The sequence below is a fragment of the Gymnogyps californianus genome, chromosome 1 (genome assembly GCF_018139145.2).
Source record: "Gymnogyps californianus isolate 813 chromosome 1, ASM1813914v2, whole genome shotgun sequence".
In the NCBI taxonomy this organism is placed as follows: Eukaryota; Metazoa; Chordata; class Aves; order Accipitriformes; family Cathartidae; genus Gymnogyps; species Gymnogyps californianus.
Genome location: NC_059471.1, coordinates 140873013 through 140898434, shown reverse-complemented (window position 1 = coordinate 140898434; position 25422 = coordinate 140873013). Strand labels below are relative to the sequence as shown.

The following is a 25422-nucleotide window of genomic DNA, read 5'->3' as shown; positions in this document are numbered from 1 at the left end:
ATAATTATACATAAGTATAATTTTAGAACAGACGGGAATTTGTAAAGGAAGTTGCATGGTTTGCAGGGGAACACATAGCAGCATCCTGATTTAAAGCAGACAATTTATATGCAGTGGCTGTGGTTGACTTCCAGAGTGCAACCTGATTCCCTTCTCCAGCCGTGCCCCTTTCATTGGGATGGCAAAGTGAAAGTACCAGGGAGAAAGCTTCAAAAGTGAGACCTATTATTCAGACCGCTTTTTTTTTTTAGCACAAGCGAGTCTGAGCACTGAGATCTGCAGAAAGTTTGTGTGATGGTCATTTTGATCTAGCTGCTGGAGAGCACTCCAGCCCTAAACCACTGGTGGAGGATCTCCGTGCTGACTTGCTGCCACCTGCTGCTCATTCTTTGGAAAGAGCCCACTTGGTGAACAGCAGCATTCATACAATCACTGCCAGATTGAGTGCAGGTTTGTTCCCCAAAAAGGTTGCTGTGGGCACCGCCCTCCAGTTAACATTTCCAAACACTCTTGATGCTCTCTCCTTGTGTGGTCTCTGAACAATGCTTTGAATCTAAGTTTTTCCAGAATTATTAGTAAGACTGCCTGTCTTAATCCTTGTGCCCCAAATTTGAAGAGACCTGATTTTCCCAGGGTGGGTGGAAAAGTTAAATTGCAACTACTGGAAATTAGTGATGACCTTTATAGCCTGAACAAGAACAGATTGCACTTTTCTGTTCTTGTCTAAAGAAAGTCTTTGCAATTGTGTATCAGGTCTCCCATAATATTTACTGTTCTACTCCACCTGCTGAAGCTGTATGAATATAAGGGAATCTCAGCTATTATTTGTAAAGATAGGTTGGGGGTCTTCAATATGCTAAAGAAATCTAGGAAATCTGAAGCCTATGGATCTACAAAACCAGCAAAATATATTCTTTTGTAAAAGTTGCTGTCATTTAAGAGAAGCTCATGAATATTCAGGCCTTGACTTCTCTTTTGAACACTCGTAATTATTACTACCATGAAAACAGGAGACTTTGTAGATATTACTCTGGATCTTTCTCTATTTACAGAGAAGCGGTTCTTCAGGCGTTCAAAATCAGGTGACATCCTCGCCAAGAACCCCGTGGTGCGATCAAAAAGCTACAACAATCCACTGCTGACACCAGTGGCCGAGTATGAAACTGAGGGCATGGCTGCCAATGGAACAGGCATCCGAAGGCACTCCGTTTCAGAAATGACCTCCTGCCTGGAGCTCCAGGGGTACTCCAACCTCACCACCATCATGGACAACGGTTCCAAGAGCTCCATGACGGCCACGAAAAACTCACTGTCAGGAGACCAGGAGAGGCCCAGCACCGGGTCAGTGCAATGTTCTAGCAAACTCAGCACAGTTGAGCAACAGAAAGGACTCTTCCACTCGATGGACGACCCGCATAGGTCTTTTGAGCTGGACAGGGACCCTTCCTTGATTCCAGTTCCCTCTTCCAGCCCTGAGAACATAGTGGATCAGATTTTGGAGTCGATCGACTCTGATTCTGAAGGCATTTTTATTGATTTTGGCCGAGGCTGTTCCAATTCATCAGCGTACAATGTGGACGTGAACAGACAGAGCATCATGTGAAGGACATTGGGAGACAAACCTTGGGTTTTAATATTATATATGAAAGTTACTAACGCATTGAGTCGGACTATGGGCAAGCTATATATGTCTAGGGCAGAACCTCTGTTGTAGGTCATCACAGCTGTACTGAAGTACACAAACACAAGTTTACAGCAGGCGGGAATCTGCTGCAAGGGGGAAGAAATTCCAACCACTTCTCCCTGTCCCCATCACTCTGCAGTCAGATTTCCTATTGTCTTTATAAACTTAGGGGTTCACAAGCTGACAAGTGTCTGGTAAAATGCCATTAGTGCAGCTGGCAGTGTTTGTTCTGTAAAACAGCCTAGCAAATAGCTGTGTTCACTTTTAATTTTCTCAAGAAATTTCCTGTAGACGGCAGGTTGTTCTCTGAACTGTAACACCTCAGCCAGAGTGAAAACATATCCTTTCAAAAAAACAAAAAAACCCAGAGGCTGTGGGCCTTCATGCCACAGAATACAGTGATAAAGAAGTCTCTTTTAATCTTTTTCTTGTACATCTTGTATGCACTCCTTTGCCTAATGGTGAGTTAGAGTTCTTGAAGAAAGGCAAATAAACAGAAGTGCGCTACCTGATGTCACGCGATGCCTCATGTCTCATGTTCTGTTTCACAGCCAATAGCTTGTGTCTGTGAGAGAGTTGTCTTGAAATGGGCTTTTAGGGCCGTGTTAATTTGCTCTGAATGTGGCACTTCCAAGAAATCTGTGCACTGTCGACTCCTGGAGCATCCGTTGTATGGAGAGATTCCAGCAGAATTCAACTTACTTGTTTCCTAAATAAATAAAAATATGACCTCTCAGTGGAAATCCTCATTATATATTTATGTTCTTAAAGAAATACAATAATGCATACAAGGTCAATGTAGTGATATTTGGGGAGTGTGAACCTTGCAGCTCTTCTCTTCCTGAGCACTCCCAGCTCTTTGATTCTCCCTCACAGTAACATGGTGGTGTAAGCTGTGTCAGTGGTTTTACAGAGGATTGATGCACATGATACTAAGGTGAAGTAGAAATCCTGATATGTGATAGATTTTTGATCAGATGGTTTTACAGTGAAGAAAGAGCTACTTCAGGTCACTCCATTCTAGGCATCTGCTCTGGAGGAAAGAGTCAGTCGGTAACTCCTGAGCTGCTCAGCAGAGACTGGTCGTCAGTTTGGTCTGGCAGCGCCTGGTGCTTAGCTCAGATGCTCAAGGACTCTGCAGCTTCGCTCTGCACTTGCACTGCTGACCCCAGCATTCGCCAAACTCTTCCCCAGGCTTTGATTACGTTTCTAGGCTCAAGGCCCCACTTCCAATACTTAATTTCCTTTGGCCTCATGTCCTGGTTTCAGCTGGGATAGAGTTAATTTTCTTCCTAGTAGCTGGTACAGTGCTGTGTTTTGGATTTAGTGTGAGAATGATGTTGATAACACTCTGATGTTCTAGTTGTTGCTAAGTAGCGCTTATCCTAAGTTAAGGACTTTTCAGTTTCCCATGCTCTGCCAGCAAGCAGGTGTGCAAGAAGCTGGGAGGGAGCATGGCCAGGACAGCTGACCCAAACTGGCCAAAGGGATATTCCATACCGTAGAACGTCATGCTCAGTATATAAACTGGGGGGAGTTGGCCAGGAGGCCAACTGCTTGGGCATCAGTCAGTGGGTGGTGAGCAATTGCCTTGTGCATCACTTGTCTTTTCTTGAGTTTTATTTCTCTTTTTTTCTTTTTTTTTGTTATATTCCTTTTCATTACAATTATTATTATTATAATATTTTTATTATTATTATTGTTAGTATTATATTTTAGTTATTAAACTGTTCTTATCTCAACCCACAAGTTTTACTTTTTTTTCAATTCTCCCCATCCCAGTGGGAGAGGGGAGGAGTAAGGGAGCGGCTGCCTGGTGCTTAGTTGCTGGCTGGGGTTGAACCACGACACCTCACTACTTCATCTTTTGGAAAGTGTTAGCTCAATCTTTTGCTACTGCCCTGCTTCACTGCTGGAGATTTCAGCTTCCAGATAGATGTGCTCCCTGTAACACAGATATTTGAGAACCTCAGAAGCCAGCTGAGGAAGGAGCCCCATAAATGAGGCAGGGGTTTGGTGTCTGTTTTGCTTCTTTGTGTTTGGCATGTTCAGCTGTGCAGCCTCCCCTACAGCTAGGCACTTAAGTTAGATCATACTTAAAAGTTTCTTTTACACAGAGATAAATAATTGCTTCTATGTCCCGACAGTCTCAAACCTAATGGCCAGGGAACACGCCTGGATGGGACCCTCCGATGTGGGGCAGAGTCAGTGCGGAGGGACTTGACACCAGCTGGCAGAAACGCAGGTGCAGCAGAACATACCCTCAGCGAGAGCAACTCCGGTGCTTGGGGGGATCTTTGAGGTCCAATACATGAAACGGCTTAGGATGCAGGCACATAACTAGCCCTCTGGACGTGCAACTAAACGTTGCAGATTATCAGGTCACCCATTTGGCCGCTTCCTGGCCATGGCGATGCCTGTGCAATCCTGCCGTTGTGCACCGGGGCGCACCCAGGAGTACTTCACTCCTGATGGGGCTGAGTATGTTGGCAGCTTGCTCACATCTGAGGTTTATCAGGTTCCTACCAACTGGTTGGTGCTACCAATGGGTGTTTGCCCACCCTCTCCTAGCTGGGGGGGTGTGATGAGCCCGCAGTCTCAAGGCACATTTGGTGCCACATTTGGCCCTGTGCAAACCACAGGGAAGAGAGGTGGTCTCACTGAACTTCGATCCAATATGTGACAGCATCAGTGATTTCCAAAAGTGTCCTGAAGTGTTACAAGTCCCTCTGCTGGTGCCCTTGGCCCCCACCCTCGTTCCTTCTGGCAAACACTGTTCTATTTCCTGAATTATTATTTAGGTTGGAGAAAAAGAGTATCCACAGCCTTGTTCTAAGGACACAGTGCAGGGGAGGAGAAGATAGATTCAAATCCCTACAAGAAAATTTAAAAAATGAAGTGGATCAAGGCCTCTGCACACCTTCTTCCTTTAAGGAACATTAAATGTAGTAAGAGTCATAAGCTTACTTAATTACTGGGGAATATTTAAGCACAGTTTCAACGGAGAAGAGAAAGGGACTGCTAGGACCCTTCCCACTTGAGCTTTTGCATGGTTTGTGCCCTCCCCTATGATAGGAGACCTTGAATCCGCTGGTATGCTGGCAATGAACTAACCTCTCCCACCTTGCATGCATGGAGCTAGTGAATGAAAATCCTCCTCCGGCTTTTTTAAAAGGTTATTTAAAGATAGGGTTCGAGACGGTGACTGCGTAAGAGGAGTATTCCTAACAGCCACCTCAGAAAACCTCAAAGAGGAGCAGGATTTAGGAAATAGTCTTGTCTTCAGTGTATCCTCTTGGCCAAGGCAGGCAGCCTGGCATCTGTTGTAAAAGCCGGTTCTTGGACGCTTCACCTTCTCACGTGAGCTGTGTGGGGAACCAGCTATCCTGGAGCATTAGTAGCATTGCAGCTCAGCACTTTACATTTCTAACTCTTACACTTAAAGTGGGCTCTTCAGGGTCAAAGCTCTAGCAGCAGAAAGATCTCATGTAGGCTTTCATGAGCAGCATGCAGACTCTTCAGAAGATACAGACCAAGGCCCATTCACCAACACCACATTGGAGAAGGGCAGAAAAGCCAAGCCAAGCCAAGCCCAGCCCAGCCCAGCCCAGCCCCCAAAACTGTGACTACCAGCTGTGATTGATAGGGTTGAATATTTAAGGAAGTTGGGTTCAGGTCTGTTGGGATTCATTAGTTGTTGTTAGGTGTTGGGATGATCTGTGAGTGCTGCTGAGCTGACATAAAAGGCTTATATTGATTGTCTTTAGGATGAAGAGGATCTCAATTGGCTTCAGTTAAAGTAAGTTAACCTGATGATGCTGTAATGGAACAGGCTGAGCTCTGCTGTTGTTGTGGTTTAGAGCTTGCTGGACTAAACTTGCGTCTCTGGTAGCAAATGTATTTACAAGTGTTTTGTCTGCTATGCTAAAGCTCTTCTACTGGGGTAATGACTAAAGAAGGAGCAAATGCATTCTGACTCTTAAGGGTTCAAGCTGCAGTTTCAGGGCTATTTTTTAATTAAAGAAAACAGTATAAACTCAGCAGGCTTGCTATGAAGAGCCTGAAAATCTGAAGTCAGAGTTAAGTTCCCTACTGCAATGGTGATAGGGTGGCATTTTGTCTCTCCAAGTTTATATTAAAATATGCAGGCAGGTATGACTGAAAACTGGGTGTGGTAGTCTAGCTAATTCTTATGAAAGCCACCATCTCTGTTGTCCTCAGAGATGAAGTTTCTCATCAACTCATTCCACAAGTGGCATGACTGGGGGCACTATGTACTCTGTAGAAAGATGTAGGTGAAGCTGTGCTCTAGCTCTGTGCTTCGAGCCTTTGTGCAGGTCTGGTTTGTAGTTGCAAGATCATGTGTGTGCATGTGCAAGGTGCGGAGGGGCACGGAGTCAGACATAGCACTGGGAGGACTGATCATGTGAGTGATGCTGAGCCATGTGTGTGCAGGCAATCAAAGCCCAGTGTTCAGTGACTTTAAATGCTGCACGGATGTGAGACTACCCTAATTTATGATCCTTCTACTAGTAATCCCAATGCAGACAAGTCAGGGATATGGTCTTCGTAGAGACAAATCATGGAGTCATTACAAAGGGAAAATGTGTATCAAAGAGAATAGTGCAGGTTCTTGCCAAAATACATTTATGAAGTGATGGCTTTCAGCTTTCAAATGGTGCTACATGGCAGTGTCCCAGTGCACCAGTGATACTCAAGCTTTGTCCCTAAGGGGGCATTCTCGGTATGTCAGTTATTCCTCTCCACCCTTCCTTTGTTATGATAAACTGTGGCATTTTGTATCCTAATCTAAAACTCAAAAGCTCTCTGCGCTTTCCCTGGTTGGGACACATTCCAAAGGGAGATACAGAGCAACAGATAGCACTTAAAGCTCCTGTCATCTGGCACTGCAGGGTGAACGTTATGCAAGCGAAATGAACTGGGAGACTAACCTAATGAACAGCTGCTGAGCTCTGTGGAGAAGTAATACAGCTCCCTGGAGCACAACTGGAAATAGCAGAATAATTGGCTGCAAATAATGCTGCCCAAATAGAGTGCTTTTTTTGTAGAAATGGGGAAAATGACTTTCCATTATTCAATTAGCTCCTAGCAAGCTGGTTTTGATAGTGCTTTTGACTAAAATGTGCTTGCTGATACCATATGAACCACTAAGCTGTGGTGACAGAAGAGCTATGGGCCACCATACAGACATGCGACTATATGAAAATATCTGGTATCTCTCTAAAGTTCTGGTTAGAGATGTATGGATTGTCCCTTTATTAGGATAATAAATGTTCCTGTAAGAACATCTTGGAAATAAAGATGTCAGAAAGCCCTTAGTGTTATTTTTGAGCTCTGGTCTGCAGAGGTGCGACTGTTGTTCCAGAGCTTTTTCTCAAAGTACCAAAATTTGGAGGGGGGGAGCAGAAATCCAGATATCAAGTGAGCTGGCAGTACTGCAAATAACATATGCAGCCATTTTAATAATACATAAATCCTTGCCACCGTGCTCTCCAGGACAAGAAAATGCTTGGTTTACAATTGAAGTCTTGTTTGCACCTTTCCACAAAAGAAAAAATACACTTCTAAAAGGGGAATAAATATTTTGCCTTGAAGAGCCTTCTAACATCCCTTTCTCTTCACGTAGCATGGTAGCAACAGCAGCAGATTGCTGTTCTCAGTGGTTTGCAAGTTCCTAGACTCCTCTTCCCATGCAAAGGGAGGAGACAGTACTTGGGGCTGGAAGAGCAGACCAGCATCTTGAGATGATGTGGGTGAAAGGTGCCAAGAAAGCAGCTGTGCCATTGTGTCCTCTAAAATCCAACTCGGGTTAGAGCTTCTTGAGGCAGTTTATTTGTCTTAACTGGCAGCAGGCTTCAGAAAACCACAGACCACCGGATGTTTGTTGGGCTGCTGCAGGTCAGCCACCAGCCCACCCTTCCCAGGAAGGTGATGCAGAGAAGAGCTGCCAGGGAATAGCTGCTGGAGGCATCCAAGGTGGCTCCTGGTCACTCCATATGGCCTGAAGGATCTCAGGCTCCTGCCTGTTTTCTGATGTTACCGACGGATTAGGGATCTCTGAGGGACGGAGATTATACCAAACGACTGAACTCCCTGAGCTATTGAGAGATGTGCCAGAAAGTGGTTCAAGTATTTTGTGTGGTCCCAGGCTACTGCAAACAAGTGGACATGAACTCTCCCAGGCACTCTGTGTTGGCCTCGTTGCTCCATCAAAACCGATGGTTAAACTCGACTGGTTTCATCAGACTCAGAATTAGGCTAATATGTTGTCTCTGTGAAATCAACCACCTGGCTTAAAGCTGCTGCTTACTCCTCCGCATTGCCCTCAGAAGCCACGTTTTTGGGGAGATCTGCAGAAAGGATTTAGCTTTGACCTACTATCTCAATGTCATAATTACACTGGCATTTTAATATTCTTCAGGCAGGTAACTTGACTAGTAATTAAATAATGAAAATAGCCTATTCTTTCACAAATGGTGCACCCCTCAGGTCTTGTAGTGCATAATTGGATTAGCAAGTTGGCTGCTTGCCTGCCTCTGGCAGGATTGCCTACCTGAGAGAGGAACTGCCAGGATGCCCTGCCAAAGCCAGAGGAGAGGGAAGGGAAAACTGGGTGTGTGAACAGCTGTGGAAGTCCTGGGCTAATAAACCTGCCAGAAGTTTATTGTTAGTTAGTTGCCTTTGTAAAATGAAGTAGCAGGAACTAAGTTTATATTTCTATTACTGAGGGTCTGCGTCAGCATTTTTACCTTAAGATTGCTAACTCTTCCAGAACATACTTATTTCCTAATTATTTTAGGATGATTTTTTTTCCCCTTGCAAAAGCAAATAGTTAGGCAGAGTTTTAGCTAGATTTCAAAGTGCATTCCCTTTATAAATCCTAGCCCTCTGAACTCTGGGTTTGGAAATCAGGATTTGAAGGGAATTCTTAGGGCACTGTTGTCTTTACAATGAAGATTAGTCTTGGGATCAGACTGCTGGGCTGGAACTCAAAGACTGCGATGGCTTAATTCCATGTCCTCCATGGGCTTTTTGCATAGATTTAAGTCACTTAATAGCTCTATACCTCTTCAGAACATGGGGATAATGTTCTTATCTGTCTTTCTTACATTTTAAATTGTCAAGTGGATTGTCTGTTGCTTGAAGGTTTCATGATAAAGCATGCACGACAAGAGGAGAGGAGGCAGTGTATTGGAGAATGATTGAATGTAAATTAGCAACGCATCCCTAACTTTTGTGTATTTAACTTTGTTGCCATCATATTCTTTTAATGTAGCTGCATCACTGATTTAGGTCTATACATGCTAATTAATTCTTATTTATGATCCATTCCCTATCTATCTACATGCCTTGTTTGGCTTTCCTCCTCGACAGCAATCTTCACTGACACATTTACAATGACACTAGGCTCTGTTTCTTCAGCTGATGTTACCTCTTCAATACTCTAAATAGTTTAGGTTCCTCTGAAATTCCTTATGTTCTGTCCTGAATATAGTCAGTTACCCCCAGGAGCAAATATCTCTGCTTCACGCTTCATCCATCTCTTCCAATCAAAAAACTGGAAGGCATTAGGCTTGATTTCCAAAGAGGAAAAACTATCTTCCCACTTGCAGCAGTTTTGTGGAAAATTGCTATCATAATGTTCTGTTCTTCATGATCACTCAAACTGTTTTGCCCAGATATAGATGTAAAGCTTGCTAGTTTATAAGCATTTGGATCATACCCTCAGGCTTATGTTAAAACACAGGTACAGTACTTGTGCTCTCCAGTTCTCTACAATGTCTGTCTTTCATAAATACTCCATTTGCTGTGAATTATTAAACCACTTCATTCTTAAACCTCATGGGTATGCAATCATCTGGGATGGCAACACACTACAGGAGGCCGGAGAAGTTGGTAACCTCTTGGGGTATCCACAGGCAATCTCTTTACATAGTAAGATAGAGTAGTAAAAGTAGAAATGGAAATGCTGCACCTAAAAATTGGAAACAGAATGGCATGTGGGTGCTAGAGCAGACAAAAGATGCAAACCATTTAAAGGCAAAACTTAACTGACTTCAAATGTAGCTAAGATCTCACCCCACATCTGCGCCAGCAGCTTTGTAATGTCCCTATTCTTAAACCTTGTTCAAGTCTCCCTGGGGGAGGAGGGTGAACAGAAATTATTCTGAAGAAAAAATTGTGCACAGCTCTGAGTGGAGAGTTTTGTAAGGCTTGTGAGGGGAGGAATTTGTCAGGGTAAGGGTGGAAAACACTTTCAGTTTCACTGGTTCAATTTAAATCCTGGTTTGTCATACAAATGTTCCCAATCTTTGGCAAAATTGGCTTTTAAAATTATTTTAAACTGCTTTTTGTGTCATCCACTCCAGGAGTGAGGAGTGCTGGCAGTCGAGTACATTGTACTGCTAGCCAACCAGGCAGTACTCAAGTGGATAAAAGTTTTCTGAAGAAAACTCCAGATTTCCAGGGCACGTTGGCTGAGAGGAGGAGGAAAGGACTTTGCACAAACATTCCTGCAACTCCCCAGCTGCTGCTGTGTACAGTGAGGCGGAAGGCAATCAGCTGCACTCTCCAGGATATGACGAACATTGCCAAGAAAAACAAGCTTGGGGCGTTATTTTCCAGATTCACTTCTCCCCTCCTTGGGTCAAACACCAAGGACTCTGTTCATGCATAAAATGGCATTTGGGTGTCAAGGTGGCATTTGAAGTTTTAATCTGTCAGATCCGGACATAGCCAAACATACCTGTGGCAGCGCTAGTCCCCCTGCCTTCTCTCTTTCTTTGACTTCCTATAAACAAGTAATTGCTGATTATTGACAAACAGCTCTAATATTTTGAAATTGGTCTTGCATGGGTCAAGCCCTGGAAGGTACTATAAATGCATCCACAGTGTATGGATCCATCCAGATACTTCCACTAAGCTCATGCATGGAGCATCAGGGAGCCTTCTGCAATCAGAGACTGCAGCATTCAGCGCAGCTCAGGATCTGGGATTAGCAAATGATGAAGAAACAGAGTAAAACTGATGCCACACTTAGCATGGGAAGAAACTGCACATTGATGCCTCCTGTTTGCATGTGCAGTCTGGAAGGACCATGCACATGGTTAGTGTGCAGATTCAAGTGAATCCAACTTTCTGTCAGTAAGAATCGCTTAATGATTTGCTCACGCTGAAGAACTAATTTGATATTCTACCTTTTGCATCTTCCAGAAGTTGTTCCTTAAATTTTGCGTGTGGGCAGGGGTTCTTGGCTGGTAATGCTGCAGTTCAATTGCTTCATTTTAAATGCTCACAGCGGATGTATCAGTCTTGGTTCAGGTTGTAGGAGTATTCAAATATAGCACCAAGTCACTGCTAAACAGTCTCATACATATGAAGATATGATTTTTTTTTTCCCCCCTACTCTTGAAACTGTCATATGTTTTCCTCTTACTAGTTAAGTAGAGTTCAGGGATTTATGTGTGTGGTGAGTGGGGTTTTTTTACTTGTTTGTTTTTTCCCAGAGGATGCTTTAAATCAAACCTGAAGTCTTGCTTTTCTGCTCTTGGCACATGCTGGGATTATCTCTCTGTCTTTTCTAATACAGATGACTATACTGTTCTTATTTCTTCTTTTGTACAGCAACACTGGGACGCTCTGTGACAAAAGCTGACTACTGGCTTCATGTAAGGAGATGCTCCCTCAGCGGTGTGCCAGTGGCCAGGCTGCATGTTTAAGAAGGGAGACATAACTGTAAACAGGACTAACTCAAAATGGCTATGCTGTTTGCTCTTTCCACTGGAATTTCTCTTTTCCCTCATTAATCTAGCTGCTGTTGCCTTTCTGACCAATCTTGTTGACCCTACAAGCTACAAAGAAAGACACAACAATAATCTTGTTGGGGTTCAGGATCTGTTTCTTGGGCTCCTTTTTGCCTGGCCAAGAAGCTTGTTGGTGAGGGAGGTGAAGATGGCAAGGAGATGCACCCAGAGCTGAGCATCTCCTTGGAGGTACTCCTATTGCAGCCTGGCTTGCAGAATACTATTTCTCATCTCATATGGTCAAAAGCAGTGAACAGCTTCCTTGAGCAACACCTCCTCCTCTCTCTTCTCCAGACTAAAGCATATGTCAAAACTACACAGAGTAAGGAGTCTACTCAGCATAAATGCTTCCCTTTCCAGCAGAGGCTTTTCAGGAGGTCTATGCAGTGCAAGGTTTGCTCAAGTCACTGCCACAAGCTGATGTTTTCCCAGTGCAAGAGTCCAAAGGCAATTCTCGGAGGGGAGATCCTTCCTCACATCTGGCTGGGTAGCAGTCAGTCTTCAGAGTAAGATCTTCTACAGTATATTTGTGCAGGATTTCTATGGCCTCACCTCTGTGATTCCTTGGGTAAGCAGTGATATCAAGCCTACACCATTTCCTATCGGGATGAAAGGATCCTGCAGGTCCACTTCTTTGCCTCTCTCCACGTGCTCTCCAGGGCAAAATGCCTAGTCTATAGCAACAGATCAAATAAATCCACATTCCTGCCTCCAGATGCTGGCCCTCAGAAAATCAACATATTTAAAATGTTAATTTATTACTGACAGTGGCAGTGCTAATGCCTTCTAGACGGTGCGCCCCTTCCTCACTGCAGGACTGTTGTGGAAGTAGTGTGCTCCCTGGTCTGGCATGCAGGTCCTCCTCTGGGACGTGCTTTCCGCTCCAGAGCAGTGTGGTGCTGGGCTTGGTGCCAGCATGCACAGCACCTGTGCTTAGCGCCACAGGGATACTCAGAAAAATGTTAGTGAGGGTTGTACACTTTTGTGAGGATAGGCCCTAACTGCCCCTAAAGAAGAGCCGCCCCGTTTATTGATTCCAACAGCTCAGTCCTGAGCCTCGCTTATCAAGAAACATGGATCTTCTGTGCATCTCTTAAGATCACTCATTGACAGACATCACTGCTTCTCTGCAGGCCCAGTGGTATTGCAGCTCCCTTCAGGTGCTTCCTGGTTTTGCAGTGGATTAGCGCTTGTACAGTATTACTGTGTTACTATCCAAACTGGCCACTGGATTGCACCATTGCTCCAAATAAATGCATCTGAAAGCAATGCAGCATCTGAGAGCGGAGGAGCCAGCTCTGTATATAAAAGGCCTTTTGTGTTCTTACTTTCCAAAGTCCCTCTGAGAGAACAGCAGCAACATGCTGAGCTTGCTACAAGAAAATCAGTCTCCGATCAAACTTGTGTCTTCATTTGTGGGCTGACGGGGACTGGGAAACATGACAACCGTAGCAGCCTTTGGTTTCCTTGGGCCCTGGTTCCTGTGGCATACTCAGCCATGCACAGTCTGGTGATGAGCTGGGCAAGAGCTGCTGCGTGATCTTTCAGAAGAATGCCCCTTCTATGGTCTCTCATCTCATGGTGAAGGTGAGAAGACTGAGCAACTTGGAGAACTAATTGCTCTTTTGAAAGACTCTGGTGAGACAAAGAAACAGCAGAGGGGGAGCACAGAAAGGCAGAGTCCAGGCTGCCCAACACAGCCATCACAGCAGGGCCGTCTCCTGAGATGTGGAGAGCTGGGATGTGGAAGGGCGTTTTAATGAACTGGAGCAAATAGCTCTTGCAATAGCTGTCTTGCTTTCACCCCGCACGTCACCTCTCTAACCCCAGGCATGCCTGGAGTTGCGAATGTCTTCCCTATACCCCAGCCCAGGAGCCAGGAGCCTGAGACACGGGCACTGCCACAGGGCTGCTGAAGCTCAAGAACTAAAAGATCCATTTCTACAGAGAGATCAGATGACCCTCCTACAGATTTGGACCACATGTAGCTCCTCTGCCTCAGGCATTCTGCAAGGCAGGGACCTCTACCATCGGTGTTCAGGTCCACCAACGGGTCTCCTCTGTGGTCTTTGGGGGAGCTTTCCCAAACCTGACCTGCCACAGCTTGTGTTTCTATTGGAGGTCTCTGGTCATCCAGTCAGTTAGATCCTTCTTTGTCTTGCCTTGGTGCTACTTGGTTGTCGTAAATCTCCAGTGGACCATGACTCTCTGTTGTGACTTTTGATTGGCTGCCTTGCAGCTATAGTTCATTCCATATCCTGCTCATCACCTTAAAGCCACAGTTTAGGCATTTCTCTGGCACATGCCAGGTGTCCAGGGAAGGCCCTGCGGACTCCTCCACAGGTCCCAGGCAGAGTAAATGGGCAGGTTACGGAGAGGCACAGAGGGGCTGGCATGGGGTTGAGAGCAGAGGGCCAGGGTGTCCCCAGCAAGGCAGTCTCTTGTTCCTTCCCGTGTGTGAGGTTTTCAGGATGCAAATTACTGTTAATAAGCTCACAGGCACCTTGCCTCTGAGAGGCAGCCTCCCCTGATCTCCCTGGGTTCAAATGGCAAACTTTTCCTCTAAGTGGGGAAGGAAAAAGATAGGTTTGGCTTTCAGCCATGAGGTGGTTGACTTCTCTATTTCACAGCATCTTTACTTGAAACGCATAGTTCAGTATTTGCTAATTGTGTACGTGAGACCAGTGGTCTTTATTGTGCTTTCTGCCTGGCACAGCATTTCAGCCAAGTGCTTAGTCCTTTCTTTCTGCGTGCCTGTGCCAGAGCTGTGCCCTCTGTGCTTCTAGATGTCTAGGCTGGGCTTTTTGTATCTTCCCATCTCATCTGTGCCGTGCTTATACGCCACAGCTCAGCGGAGAATATTACCTATTTTCCTCTGGTGACACTGCTCCTCTTGTGAGTATTAACTTGAGTGCTTGTGTCTGAAATCTGTGATATTAACTCCGTGAACCTTTTTGATAATGAGATCACCATCAAAGACTCTGTTATGCTGACCAAAACCTTAATGATAAGGAAAACCTTAGCATTGATGAGCCACCTTGGTGGCTTTTCTGAGAGATGAGGAGGATATAAGGCTGCTTGCACAGAATCAGTACAGCTGTGGGAGTGGGAGAAGAGGTGGCACTGAAAACACGAGAAGAGCTTTGCTTTGCTTCAGGTGGTGCAATGGGCCAACACAACTAAGGGACACCCATTCCCAGAGCATGCAAGAAGGGGAGTGATTATCATTGCATCTGGTTGTTTAGCTCATGTATAGCTGGTCTTAAGGCAAGGCAGACTTCAAAACAAGTTCAGACTGAGGCGCTTAACTCATGTCTAGCAAGACATATCCATTGCTTTATCACTGTGCCCAAAGACCTTGACTAAATTAAAAAAACTTCACTTCAATGAAAGTCAGTGGGATACTTGTATGTACAGAGAATCCAGGGATGGTTATCTGTACAATATGCTCCAGCACTCTTATTTTAAGAAATAAGGGTAGAATGTGTATTTATTTCACTGAAAACCAGATATATTGTGCAAACATGAAAGTTAAGCGTTGCAGTTGTTGTTGAGTTGTAATTTAAGATGCCCTTAGAACATGGTGAGTTCAAAAAGAATCTATCTTAAAAATATATCCTCAACGTAGGTAGGAAGTAACCTAGCTTTACAAGTTGCCAAATATCTGCAATTGTTTGAGACTATTTGATATAACTGTTCAGTCATTTTTGGATGATTCAATTAGGCTTGCAAGAAGGTTTAACAGTTTGTTGTTGATAAAAGCTCTATGCTGCTATTCCTGGCTATGATACAAAGGTCTACAATATTTGACTGAATGACTGAATTTAATATATATCTTAGAGCATGAGATAATAGGTTTTGTGCTTTTATTTATATGCCATTAGTGTGGTAATATATTAAAGTGCATAGTAGGTGTTTTGTTTTGCACATCTAGCTTAAAAAGCAAACTACAGTTAACTTGCTGATGTTGGATCAACATATTTTATATACTATGAAGGTGAGTATTGTGCTCAGTTTTTTAAATCTTTAGGCATGAGAGGAAGGAAGGTATAGGTAAAGGCAAGGGCAGGTGTAGATCTCTGCTGCCACTTTACAGTATCTAGAGGTAACCTGGGACAGCATTCTTGCAGCCTAGGCACACTAATATTAATTGTGTCCTTTGGGATTTTCTATGATTCCTCTTAAGTAACCAGCTAAAATGATCCAGAAGTTCAAGGGCTTGTACAAGGCTATAAAAAGAACCTATCTAAATTCATGATTGAACAGATCATTTCATAGTCCAGTGAACACACAGTCCTCCAGGCTCAGGCATGAAGCAGAGAGCTGGGAGACACAAACGAGACTCTGAGAAGTGAAAACCTGTGGACACTTGTAAGGAAATAGCAAGGAGCTCCCATCAGTGGAGAGAGCCTAATTCCCAGAAAACCAGATCCTGATCCTCTACCCTTTTGGAAGTCCTTCCTTCTTCTAGCTGTACTGGAGGATCACATCAAGGTAGCACAACGCAGCTGCATCAGATAGTGCCAGAAGATGCTTCTGCCAGCTCCACATGTTTGCAGTACCTGGGCTGACAGAGCCTACGTTGAGCATTGCTTGCACAGTTTCTGCTCTCGGTGCCAAGCGAAATGGTCCAAATCTGAAGTGGCACATTCACTTTGCAGTCAGCCTTTTCAGGCTCTTTTCTGTCCTGTGCCACATGAGGACAACTAAGAAGAGCACAAGATGAAGCCTTTCACAAATGGCTTTCACCAGGCTGGAGTGACAGTGTTCAACATTTTTCTCAGTTCAGGAGATGACATCATACTTCTTCCCAATGAAGGCCTTCCTCTTCCAGGAGGACAGACTGACCTCTTGCAACCATAAGTGAGAATGCCCCAAGATATCTCAGGGCAAGGTCTCCTCTCTCTTTGGAGGAGACAGATGTGGCTCTGAGTCCTCCTGGAGAAGAAGCATCAGAGTTGGGGCCATGAGACTGCAGATATTTGCTTGTCTGGGAGACTGAACACAGCCCTTTTTGAAAAGGATGGAGTCCAGTCATCCTTGAGGACTCCCCAAGGAGATGCAGGGATATCACCACTTGGAAAGATGCTTGGTGAAGAGGTGAGCAAGGCCAATGCTGAGGAGTCCTGCTGTGGGGGTCTGGAAGAAGAACATGGGAAGCAGGATCTTCAGCCCTGCAACAAAATTCCTCCCCAACTCTGGCTATTGGCCAAGGCCCATGGCAAGGACCACTGCTGACAGAAGAGCTTTTCAGGGGTTGCTTTTCCTTGAAAGAGCAAAAGCAGTCCAGTTCACCCCATGTCTGCCACCCAGCTGAGGCTCTTGGCTCAGTGCAGCTCAGGAGCCCTCTGTAACGTGGCCTTGGAGGTCATGCAAGGGCCTCTGCCCTTGATTCTTTGAAGGACCACTCAGGCCTAGTTCAGCTCGACCCAGATGTCTCTTGTTGATCCAAATCTCTCTTATGTGGGTGCACCCAAGCTGCAAAAAAGGGAATCAGCCCTTGCCAAGCACACAGTCAAATCACAGCTTCCCCTTCATCCCTGCCTGCTGCTTCCTTCAGAGGCCTTGCCAAGCTACAGAGAAGACAGTCCAGCTGAGGCTCCAGATTATCTTTTGCCCAGCTCCTTTCAAAGCGCCAGTGGTCATCGATCTCCTGTGGCAGGCTACCCAGAGAGCCTTGCTCAGTGTGGTCACAGACTGGATGGGCGCAAAGGCAGTGCTGGCCACAGAAGCGTGGCAACACGGACAATGTCCTGGCAGGAAGAGAGGTCTTTGCATACACCAAGCCAAAAAAAGTGGCAGGGTGTTCCTGCATGGGTGCAGGAACAAGTCAGAACATGAGAACTGGTTGATTCTCCAGCATGTCATTAGTTTGGGGCTTGTGGTTGTAAGAAAGAGCTCTTGAGCACTTCTTCTTAGGCATAAATGGGAGTCTCTGGTCAACAGGTTTCTCTTTGGGAAACATGCCTCAAAGGTTGCTCTCAAAAGCAGGTTCTTTAGTTCTGCAACAATATGCCTACTCTGTTACGGATAAACCCTTAAGGAGGACCATCCCTGGGAGAAGGAATGCCGAAGAGGCTGGTGGACAGTCCATTTGTCTGGAATTTCCCATCATCTACATTTACAAAGAAAGTGAAACAATGGTGCACTTCCAAAAGAGATGGCTTTGTTTTAATTGAACTTCTGTTTCTTTCTTCTGGAGAACCAAATCCCTGGTTTGTTTTGTGTGCCTTCAGACTGTGGTCTGGGAAATGCACCCAGTTCTTGACTAGAGGTGCTGTGAAGACGAAGTTAATAAAACAAGCCTGGCTTTTATCTTGGGGAGAGTTTGGTCCCTCCCCATGAAAACATCATAACTCTCCACAGCTGTTTTCTCATTCTTGTATCTGTCTTGCCTCAAGCCCAGCACTGCAACCAAGTTGGCCAGGAGGACTCCACCAGAAGAGGAAGTTTACTGTGCCTGCACAGTCACACTGAGTCGGGATTTTCTCAGTTACTAACAAAGTCATAGAGACAGGCATGGGGCAGCCTCCCATGTTGCCCAATAACTTACACTCTTCTTGTTTTGCATTAATTTGTTCTTTAAATTTTTATTGCATTTTTCCCATGTCTGCACACACACATACTAGAAAATTTTCTGTTGGGATCCCCACCCCTAGAGTTGCCGCTGTATGGCAGTTTAAGGTATTGCCATGTCCTGCTCTCCTCCTTACTTCTCTGCAGATCTCAGAACCCTTCAAGGTATCCAGCAAAGGCAATATTGGTCTCTCCTGTTCTTCTCTTTGGGGCTGTAGTCAATACTATAAAGGAACATATGCTTTTGTTGTAGTCAGTTCAGAGCTTGTTGTTTTAAATTAAATAGGCTCAAGCAACTGAGGTGTGAATATATTCCCTGCTAAAAGAGCACGGGCATGAGGAGAATGAGGTGGAAGTGGAGAAAAACAGACAGCTGTTCTAAAAGCTTCCTAAAATAATCACAGCAGGATTTATCAGACTTGCTTTATCAGTTTTCAGCCCTCTGTGGTTCTACAGTGCAGCATATCCAGCTGTGAGGTTTGTAGGGCAAGGTGAAAACTGCCACAGCATGCAAAGTGCTGAACTAACATAAACTTGCTCTACTGGTCACACTTGTTTTAAAAGTAATTATAAACCAACTGGACAATAGCAAGGTGGAGTAGGGGTTGTTGGTCCTTTTACACCTAGCATAAGCTCTGCATCACGTGTGCTGGTAAACTTGATAGAAATGTGATCAATGCTTGACACAGACTGTATTTCTGTGGTTAAGTGATCTGGTCATATGAAGGTCTGGTATTAGGCCGCGTGGAATTGTGTGATCCCACAAAAGCCACTTTGCTTTGTACTTCCAAGGGAATTTGCAACAGGGTTTTTCTAGAAAGCACTTGGAAAAATACTTCTAATTACAAGCACTTGCTGTATGCCAGACTAATTAACAGCGTGAGCGATGTGATGGAATTTCTTTAACCTTATGAACTAGAGAAAAGGGCTTGTAACAAACAAGGACAGCAGTGTTTAATCCATGACCTTACAAGGAAAGCACAGCAGGAGCATCAGATTGCACTCCCTTTGATAGACTTTGTGCAGCCAGACATCAGAAATGCAAAAAGGGACAGAATATCAAGTGGAAGTAAGGCACCCCAAAAGCCTTGGAGTAGGAGCATGCTGTGAACTCAAAGCTATGCACATAAGATCAGACTTAAAGTTGAGTTTTTCAAAGAGACCAAAAAAGAGCAGAGTGGCAGTATTGCTTGTTTTTCATCTGGAGCGGAGCAAGTTACTCTCAGGTGGGATTTTTCTAAGGTTTCTAATCCGCAGGGGTTTGGTCTCATCTCTCTACTTCCATTGAACGTTAATAGAGGGAGACATGCACGGGTATAGCCAGCAGAAAGTTTTATTTTCTCTTTACAAACGTGAAGACTGTTTTGAGGCAGGAACTGGTCAGTGTCTAATGGTTGAATATGTGGGAGGAACAAGATGTGAAATTTGATTTCTCATTTCTTTTGTCTTCAGAGCCTTCTGAAATGTTGTGCCCTTTAAAGAAGGGCTTGGCTCTGTTTCCCTTTCTAGGAATCTGACTAACAAATCATTCGGGTTCTTGGCAGTACCGGGTCAAAGCTCTTCAAACTCATTACCTGGCTCTTAAGTCAGAGAAGGAAACACTTTTTCTATTGTAGTCTCAGTGTGTGTCATATCTGGCAGGGGCTGGGTAGTACCGTGAAAGGCTTTGTAAAAACAAAACTGGCTCTTAATTAGGAGAAGCATGTATGTCTGTCCGCATTTTTTTCAAGGCAGGAACACCAGCTGCAGGCAAATGTGGATTCTGGGAAGAGTTTCTCCAACCACATTTCCCCAAAGCATCCTCCTCCCATCCTGCCTAGAAACATCCTCTGAGGAAAAGCTTTCTCTGGACTAGAAAGTATTCTTCAATATGTCGTGGTTTAACCCCAGCTGGCAACTAAGCACCACACAGCCGCTTGCTCACTCCCCCCACCCAGTGGGATGGGGGAGAGGATTGGACAAAAAAAAGTAAAACTCGTGGGTTGAGATAAAGACAGTTTAATAGGACAGAAAAGGAAGGGAAAATAATAATAATAGAATATACAAAACAAGTGATGCACAATACAATTGCTCACCATCCGCTGACCAGTGCCCAGCCAATCCCCAAGCCACTGTGTTCCCCTGCCAACTTCCCCAGTTTATATACTGGGCATGACGTCGTATGGTATGGAATACCCCTTTGGCTCGATTGGGTCAGCTGTCCTAGCTGTGTCCCCTCCTGGCTTCTTGTGCCCTTCTGGCAGGGCAGTATGAGAAGCTGAAAAGTCCTTGACTTAGTATAAACACTGCTTAGCAACAATGAAAATATCAGTGTGTTATCAACACTATTCTCAACCTAAATCCAAACCACAGCACTGTACCAGCTACTAGGAAGAAAATTAACTTTATTCCAGCTGAAACCAGGACACAATAGCATCCAGCTTACTGTTTTACAGGTGGAGTGTGGACCCCTATAAAGCTACTGTGAAAAGTGTGACCAAGGGTTCTCTGCAGAGAACCTTTGGTATTTGCCATGGCTTTTCTTTCCCCAGATGCTGGGGGTCTGTTGGATTCAAAATAGGAAATCCTTTCACTAAAATGCACTTGTAATACCTGCTAAGTGGCACTGAGGTGTGGGGATGTGCAAAGGGATCTAGAAACAGTGAAGTAACACAGAAAATCACTGAGTTCTCCACCCTCCCACTGGGACTAGCTGCAAGAAGTGATACAGAAATGAATTCTGCAGGGTGCGAACATTCTCCCAGTTAACCAGAAGGTTTGAATTGAAGTTTCTTTAAAGAAAAAAGTTCCCCCTCATCTTACGAATCTGAGAGCCAATGAGCAAAAATGTCAGTACCTTGTTAATTAGTAGCACCAAATAAAACTGTATGGCCCGGGCATGTTTCTAACTCAACTCAAGAACGTCAGTGGATTAATTCTATTTTCTTCCCCCCCCGCCCCATTTTAAGTTAAATCATATTTTAAGGTGTAACAATTTTGGGAGAGAGAGAGGAAGAGATACATTTTAGTTGTGTGGTTAGTTGTAGGCAAACAAACAAGAGGTAAAACCATGGTGAAAGGTCACTAGCTAGCACCAGTTAACAAATGAAGAGCAAGGCCATAGAGACCATGGTACTCAGGAACTACTTATTTCAGGTATGAACCTAGTTGTCTACTCATATTGGTTACACCCTACTTACACATAGTAAAGCCCCTTTAGTATTTTTTCTTTTTTAAAGCAAACCCATGGTGGGGCAGGAGCTCATACAGTATCTCAAAAGCATGGAAATCCGATGCTTATTCTCCACAGATGGTTTGGATGCTCAGTGGAAGAGAAGGAGCAATTCAGAGCCACAGCCTAACTTAGGTGGCAGATCTTGCATCTAATTTCTAAGTGCACGGGGATCGCACAGAGCCCACCACAATCTTGTGGGGTGCCTATTGCCCTCCTTCCCCTTGTTGCTCCACCACAGAAAGCTTATCCTTCGAGAATGACCTTGAAAGACCTCAGGCTGTTTCTGGCGACATCCCTGTCTTGTGAAAGTGCAGCTATTAACAGAGTAGGATGCTGACTGAGAGGAAGGGGAGAAGAATGCCAATACCCTACACTTGGGGCCCAAATCATATGTTGTGTAGGCCCTTGTTGTTGAAAACTAACAACAGTGCTGATGGGGATAGACAAGGGATGAACTGACTGAATCCTGCGATCACATTACCTCATGTTCTTCCTCATCAGTAACAACTACGAAAAGGAAACCCAGCTTGATTCATGGATCCTAGTACTGTTTAACCTACTTCCCTCAAAGTCATAGACAGCACTTTAAAACTGTCTTGAATAGAAATAAAAATGTATGTCCCTTACGGTATAAGACCCAGCCTGGGACTTTCCCAGTGGTTCCACACCAACAAGTCAGATAAGGCAACTAATTGTGCCTAAGAGAGCTGAAAATGAGAATCTACTGATCCATTTGTCTAGTAGGATTGCCCTCAAGTCTACAAGCTATTTCTCACCCCTGCTGTACGCATGCTTTCTCTCACAAAGCTATTGTGCTCTGATCACTTGCTTTTTAAATGAATTGGTCAAGCTGTCTGCATTACTCTAGCTTGGCAATGATTCTGCTGTCTAGAGCTAATCCACCCTTAACTGGAAACTTTGCATTAAGGCCTTCTTACATGGCATAAAAAGTGAAACTGTTAAGATACTGTGAAGGAAGCCAGGGGAGACCTAAAAAACCCAAAAGAGTAGTAGTTGTACACAGTCTCATTTTTGCTGTATATGAGAAATAAAGTAAATCAAGCAAAATAATTTAATTGGAAAGAGAGGGGCAAATTCAGGGCCATTTTCTGACTAGCTGTCCACAAAGGCCTGATGTAGTTAGTTCCTTCTGAAGTGAATGGGGTGTCTTCAGTAATTTGAATGCAGCCCTTTGCATCTAAAGGACAGAAGACATGAAGGCTTCAGATTGCTTTCTGTGTGCCCTCATAGATGAATCAGCCAGTATTCCATGTTTAGTACCCCCAAGTTATAGTCATGCCAGGTTATACCAGTGCCAAAGTAGACAGTGCTGAAAGGAAAGGGAGCTAAGCTATGCAGTGCTTTAGTTGGTCCCTTCTTCAACATGCAACAGAATGCATTCAGCAATTTAATGCTAGTGGCTGTTGAGAAGTGAGAGAAAGGGTTGTTGCTGCTGTTTTTTACCAAAGCTACCTGATTACAGACTAAATTGTCAGCACATTTGTATACCTAGGCATGGATTGACCAGGGCAGGGGATAGCTGGGAAGAACATCCATTTGCTCTCCCCTCACTTTTTTTTCTGCTCACCCACTTGTACTATATCCTATGCTCCTGTACTATATCGTATGCTGCATGTAAGAAAGAGCAATCAGAAAGTACACGCTACCTGTATGTGCTCACCTGCCCTCGTCCAGACACCTCCTAGGCAGCAGTGTCATCTGCTAGCATGGAAAAGGGAGCACTGGGTTGCTGGCAATAAGATGGAGTTATGATTTATTTTAACTTCTCAGTCCTTGAGATCATTATGCTGGAAGTGATTTGGTAGCTTAAGAAGTTTAGGGACAACTGAGGCAAGTATTGCCATGCTGTCAAAATGCTGCACTCTGCTTCCCGTGGTTGATATGTATCTGTAAATGCCACAGCCTCTTCCCAAATGCTGCTTCCGCTTTGAGCGTCTTTGCAGTCACCTGTGTGTGGTGTCCTTGAGCAATAGCAGGGTGTCCTTGAGCAATAGCAGGATGTCCTTGAGAACCATGATTTCTTCTTGGCACTCCTCCATGAAGCCACACATGTCTCCTCCAAATCTTTCGACATGAGCCGCTTTATTGCAAAAATATCTCTAAGAAATCAGCAAGCCAAAATGAGCCATAATTACTGAAAGCAGATGTTTCCTAAAAAGCCACGTGAAGACCAAAACTGAAATCACCTTTGGGACAAGAGACTTACACAGCAGCTAACCTCCAAGACCGTTTGATTTTATTTCCTTCCATGGCTCTTCTTTTTGTCATTTCTTCCTTTTAGCCTCTTGTTCGCAATCTTATTTGAGATGCTTTAGGGCAGAGTATGCCTGTGTATGAGGGCTACTGCATGTAGTATGTTTCTGCTCAGAGCCTCTCCCATACCATTCTCCTCTTCTCTTGCAAGGGCTCTTTTTCCGTCTTCCAAGCTTTCTAACGAATTGCAATTGCCTTCACTCCCTTCTTAACTCTTTGGGTTTTGGTTTTTTTTCCCCACCCTCAGTACTAAAATTATTAGGGTTTCACCAGAAGCCTAGGTGCTAGAAGCATCACCTGATGCTTCAGAATGGAGAGGATACGGCACTGAATAGCTACCATGTTAAGCAAAGAAGTGTTACCCATTTGAGCTTTATACTTCATACTATACTTGGGTGAGTAATATCAAGCGTCCATGCATACCACGCTCTCTGGAGAGCTTCCCCTTGTTCTTGAGCTCTAGCTGCACAGACGCAGCTCTGAGATGCGCACTGCCACGCAGCTCTGTGCTGACTCATTGACTTCCAGCTACAGAGCAATGCCACCGTATTTCTAACTGTTAAACGATGATGCCTGGTGCCTTGTGCCCTGAGCTCACTGGTGCTTGTCTCTGGGCATTCATCTCCACAAAATAAAAAGCACTCTATAAAGATAAAATAACACTGTCAAGAAGGGACAGTGTTGGAGACAGACTGCAGGGAGGGAAAGATATTATCAAAGCTTGATTCCCTTTTGGATTCTCTCCTGTTATGTGCTACACAGCCCTTCCTCCTGCCCTTTAAATATTTGGCAGCCAAATACCATGTGTTGGGATTATCCTTCTGTAAGGCCATCTCTTATGTACAGACTTTTTTGAATCAGTAGAAGACACCGTAAAAATGGCTTAGTGACTTTTGACAATGACTGGGAAGGGGGAATTATTTTCTGTCGGTATTACATTATATGTCAAGTAACAAACACAAAGAACTTGCTGACAATTCATCGCTTGGAGGACTTGTTTGTTATTTTTTTTCTCAGTGTGAATTCTGTCCTTTGGGAGGAAGAAGTGAACTAAAATTTCTATACAGAGAAGAGGAGCAGAATGGCAATCTCATTTCAGTTGCGCCAACTGTATTGGTCTAAGTATGCTTATTGCTAAGCAATATGCTAAGTATGCTTATTGCCCTGTATGGAGCAAGAGACCTGTTTTTCCTTTGGTCTCCCTGCTGATGTGGTTGCAGTAGCTGGTGGTTGTGTTCTCTTGGTATAGATTACAGCCTTCTAGAACTGGATTGATACCAAACCAGATTATATTAAATCTGTTTTAATTATCCAGTTGATATCATAGTACTGATTTCCTTACATAGTCCCTGAGCCAAAGCTCTCAGTTGCTATAGCTGACTTGACTTTTGGAGGTGAGGCAAGTGACTATTGTGTATGGAAACAATAAAGTGATTTATGAGCCAATAGAGTTTTCCTATCCAGAGCTGCTAGGTTCCTCCAGATGCAATACAGAAAATGTGGCATTCGTAGGCTAAGGTCAGCCTTTGATAAAGCATAAGGAGAAACAGAAATGGGGTCAAACAATAATTTTCACCAGTATTGGGCTACGTTGCTCTGTTAAGAATAAAAAGTAAATCGACATGTTAAGCCGAGAGGAATTTTCACAAAAATTTCTGGCAAACTATGGAATGAAGTCCCTGCCCTGACCCTACACGGACAGTACATTATCTATGAGAAAAAAGAATATTTTATGCATTTCCTCAATCATGAACCAGGGCATATAATGATGGAAGTTTCAAAAAAACTTAGTTTTCATCCTGTGCTGATTCTCTTGAAACCAGCAAGACTTAAATGGCCACTATGCAGAG

The 25422-nt window shown here is 44.3% G+C and overlaps 1 protein-coding gene across 5 annotated transcripts in view; it reads left to right on the top strand.

Moving 5' to 3' along the window:
• Positions 1–2420, top strand: part of PRR5 (proline rich 5) — a 94250-nt gene extending 91830 nt beyond the window's left edge. For 4 of the 5 annotated variants that reach the window (XM_050914941.1, XM_050914940.1, XM_050914942.1 and 1 more), the window contains one exon: positions 1053–2420. In XM_050914941.1, the coding sequence (XP_050770898.1) occupies positions 1053–1603 (551 nt within the window). In that variant the 3' untranslated portion in view covers positions 1604–2420. The remainder of the gene's footprint in view (positions 1–1052) is intronic. The other variant, XM_050914939.1, reaches the window with a different exon arrangement.
• The last annotated feature ends 23002 nt before the right edge of the window (positions 2421–25422 follow it).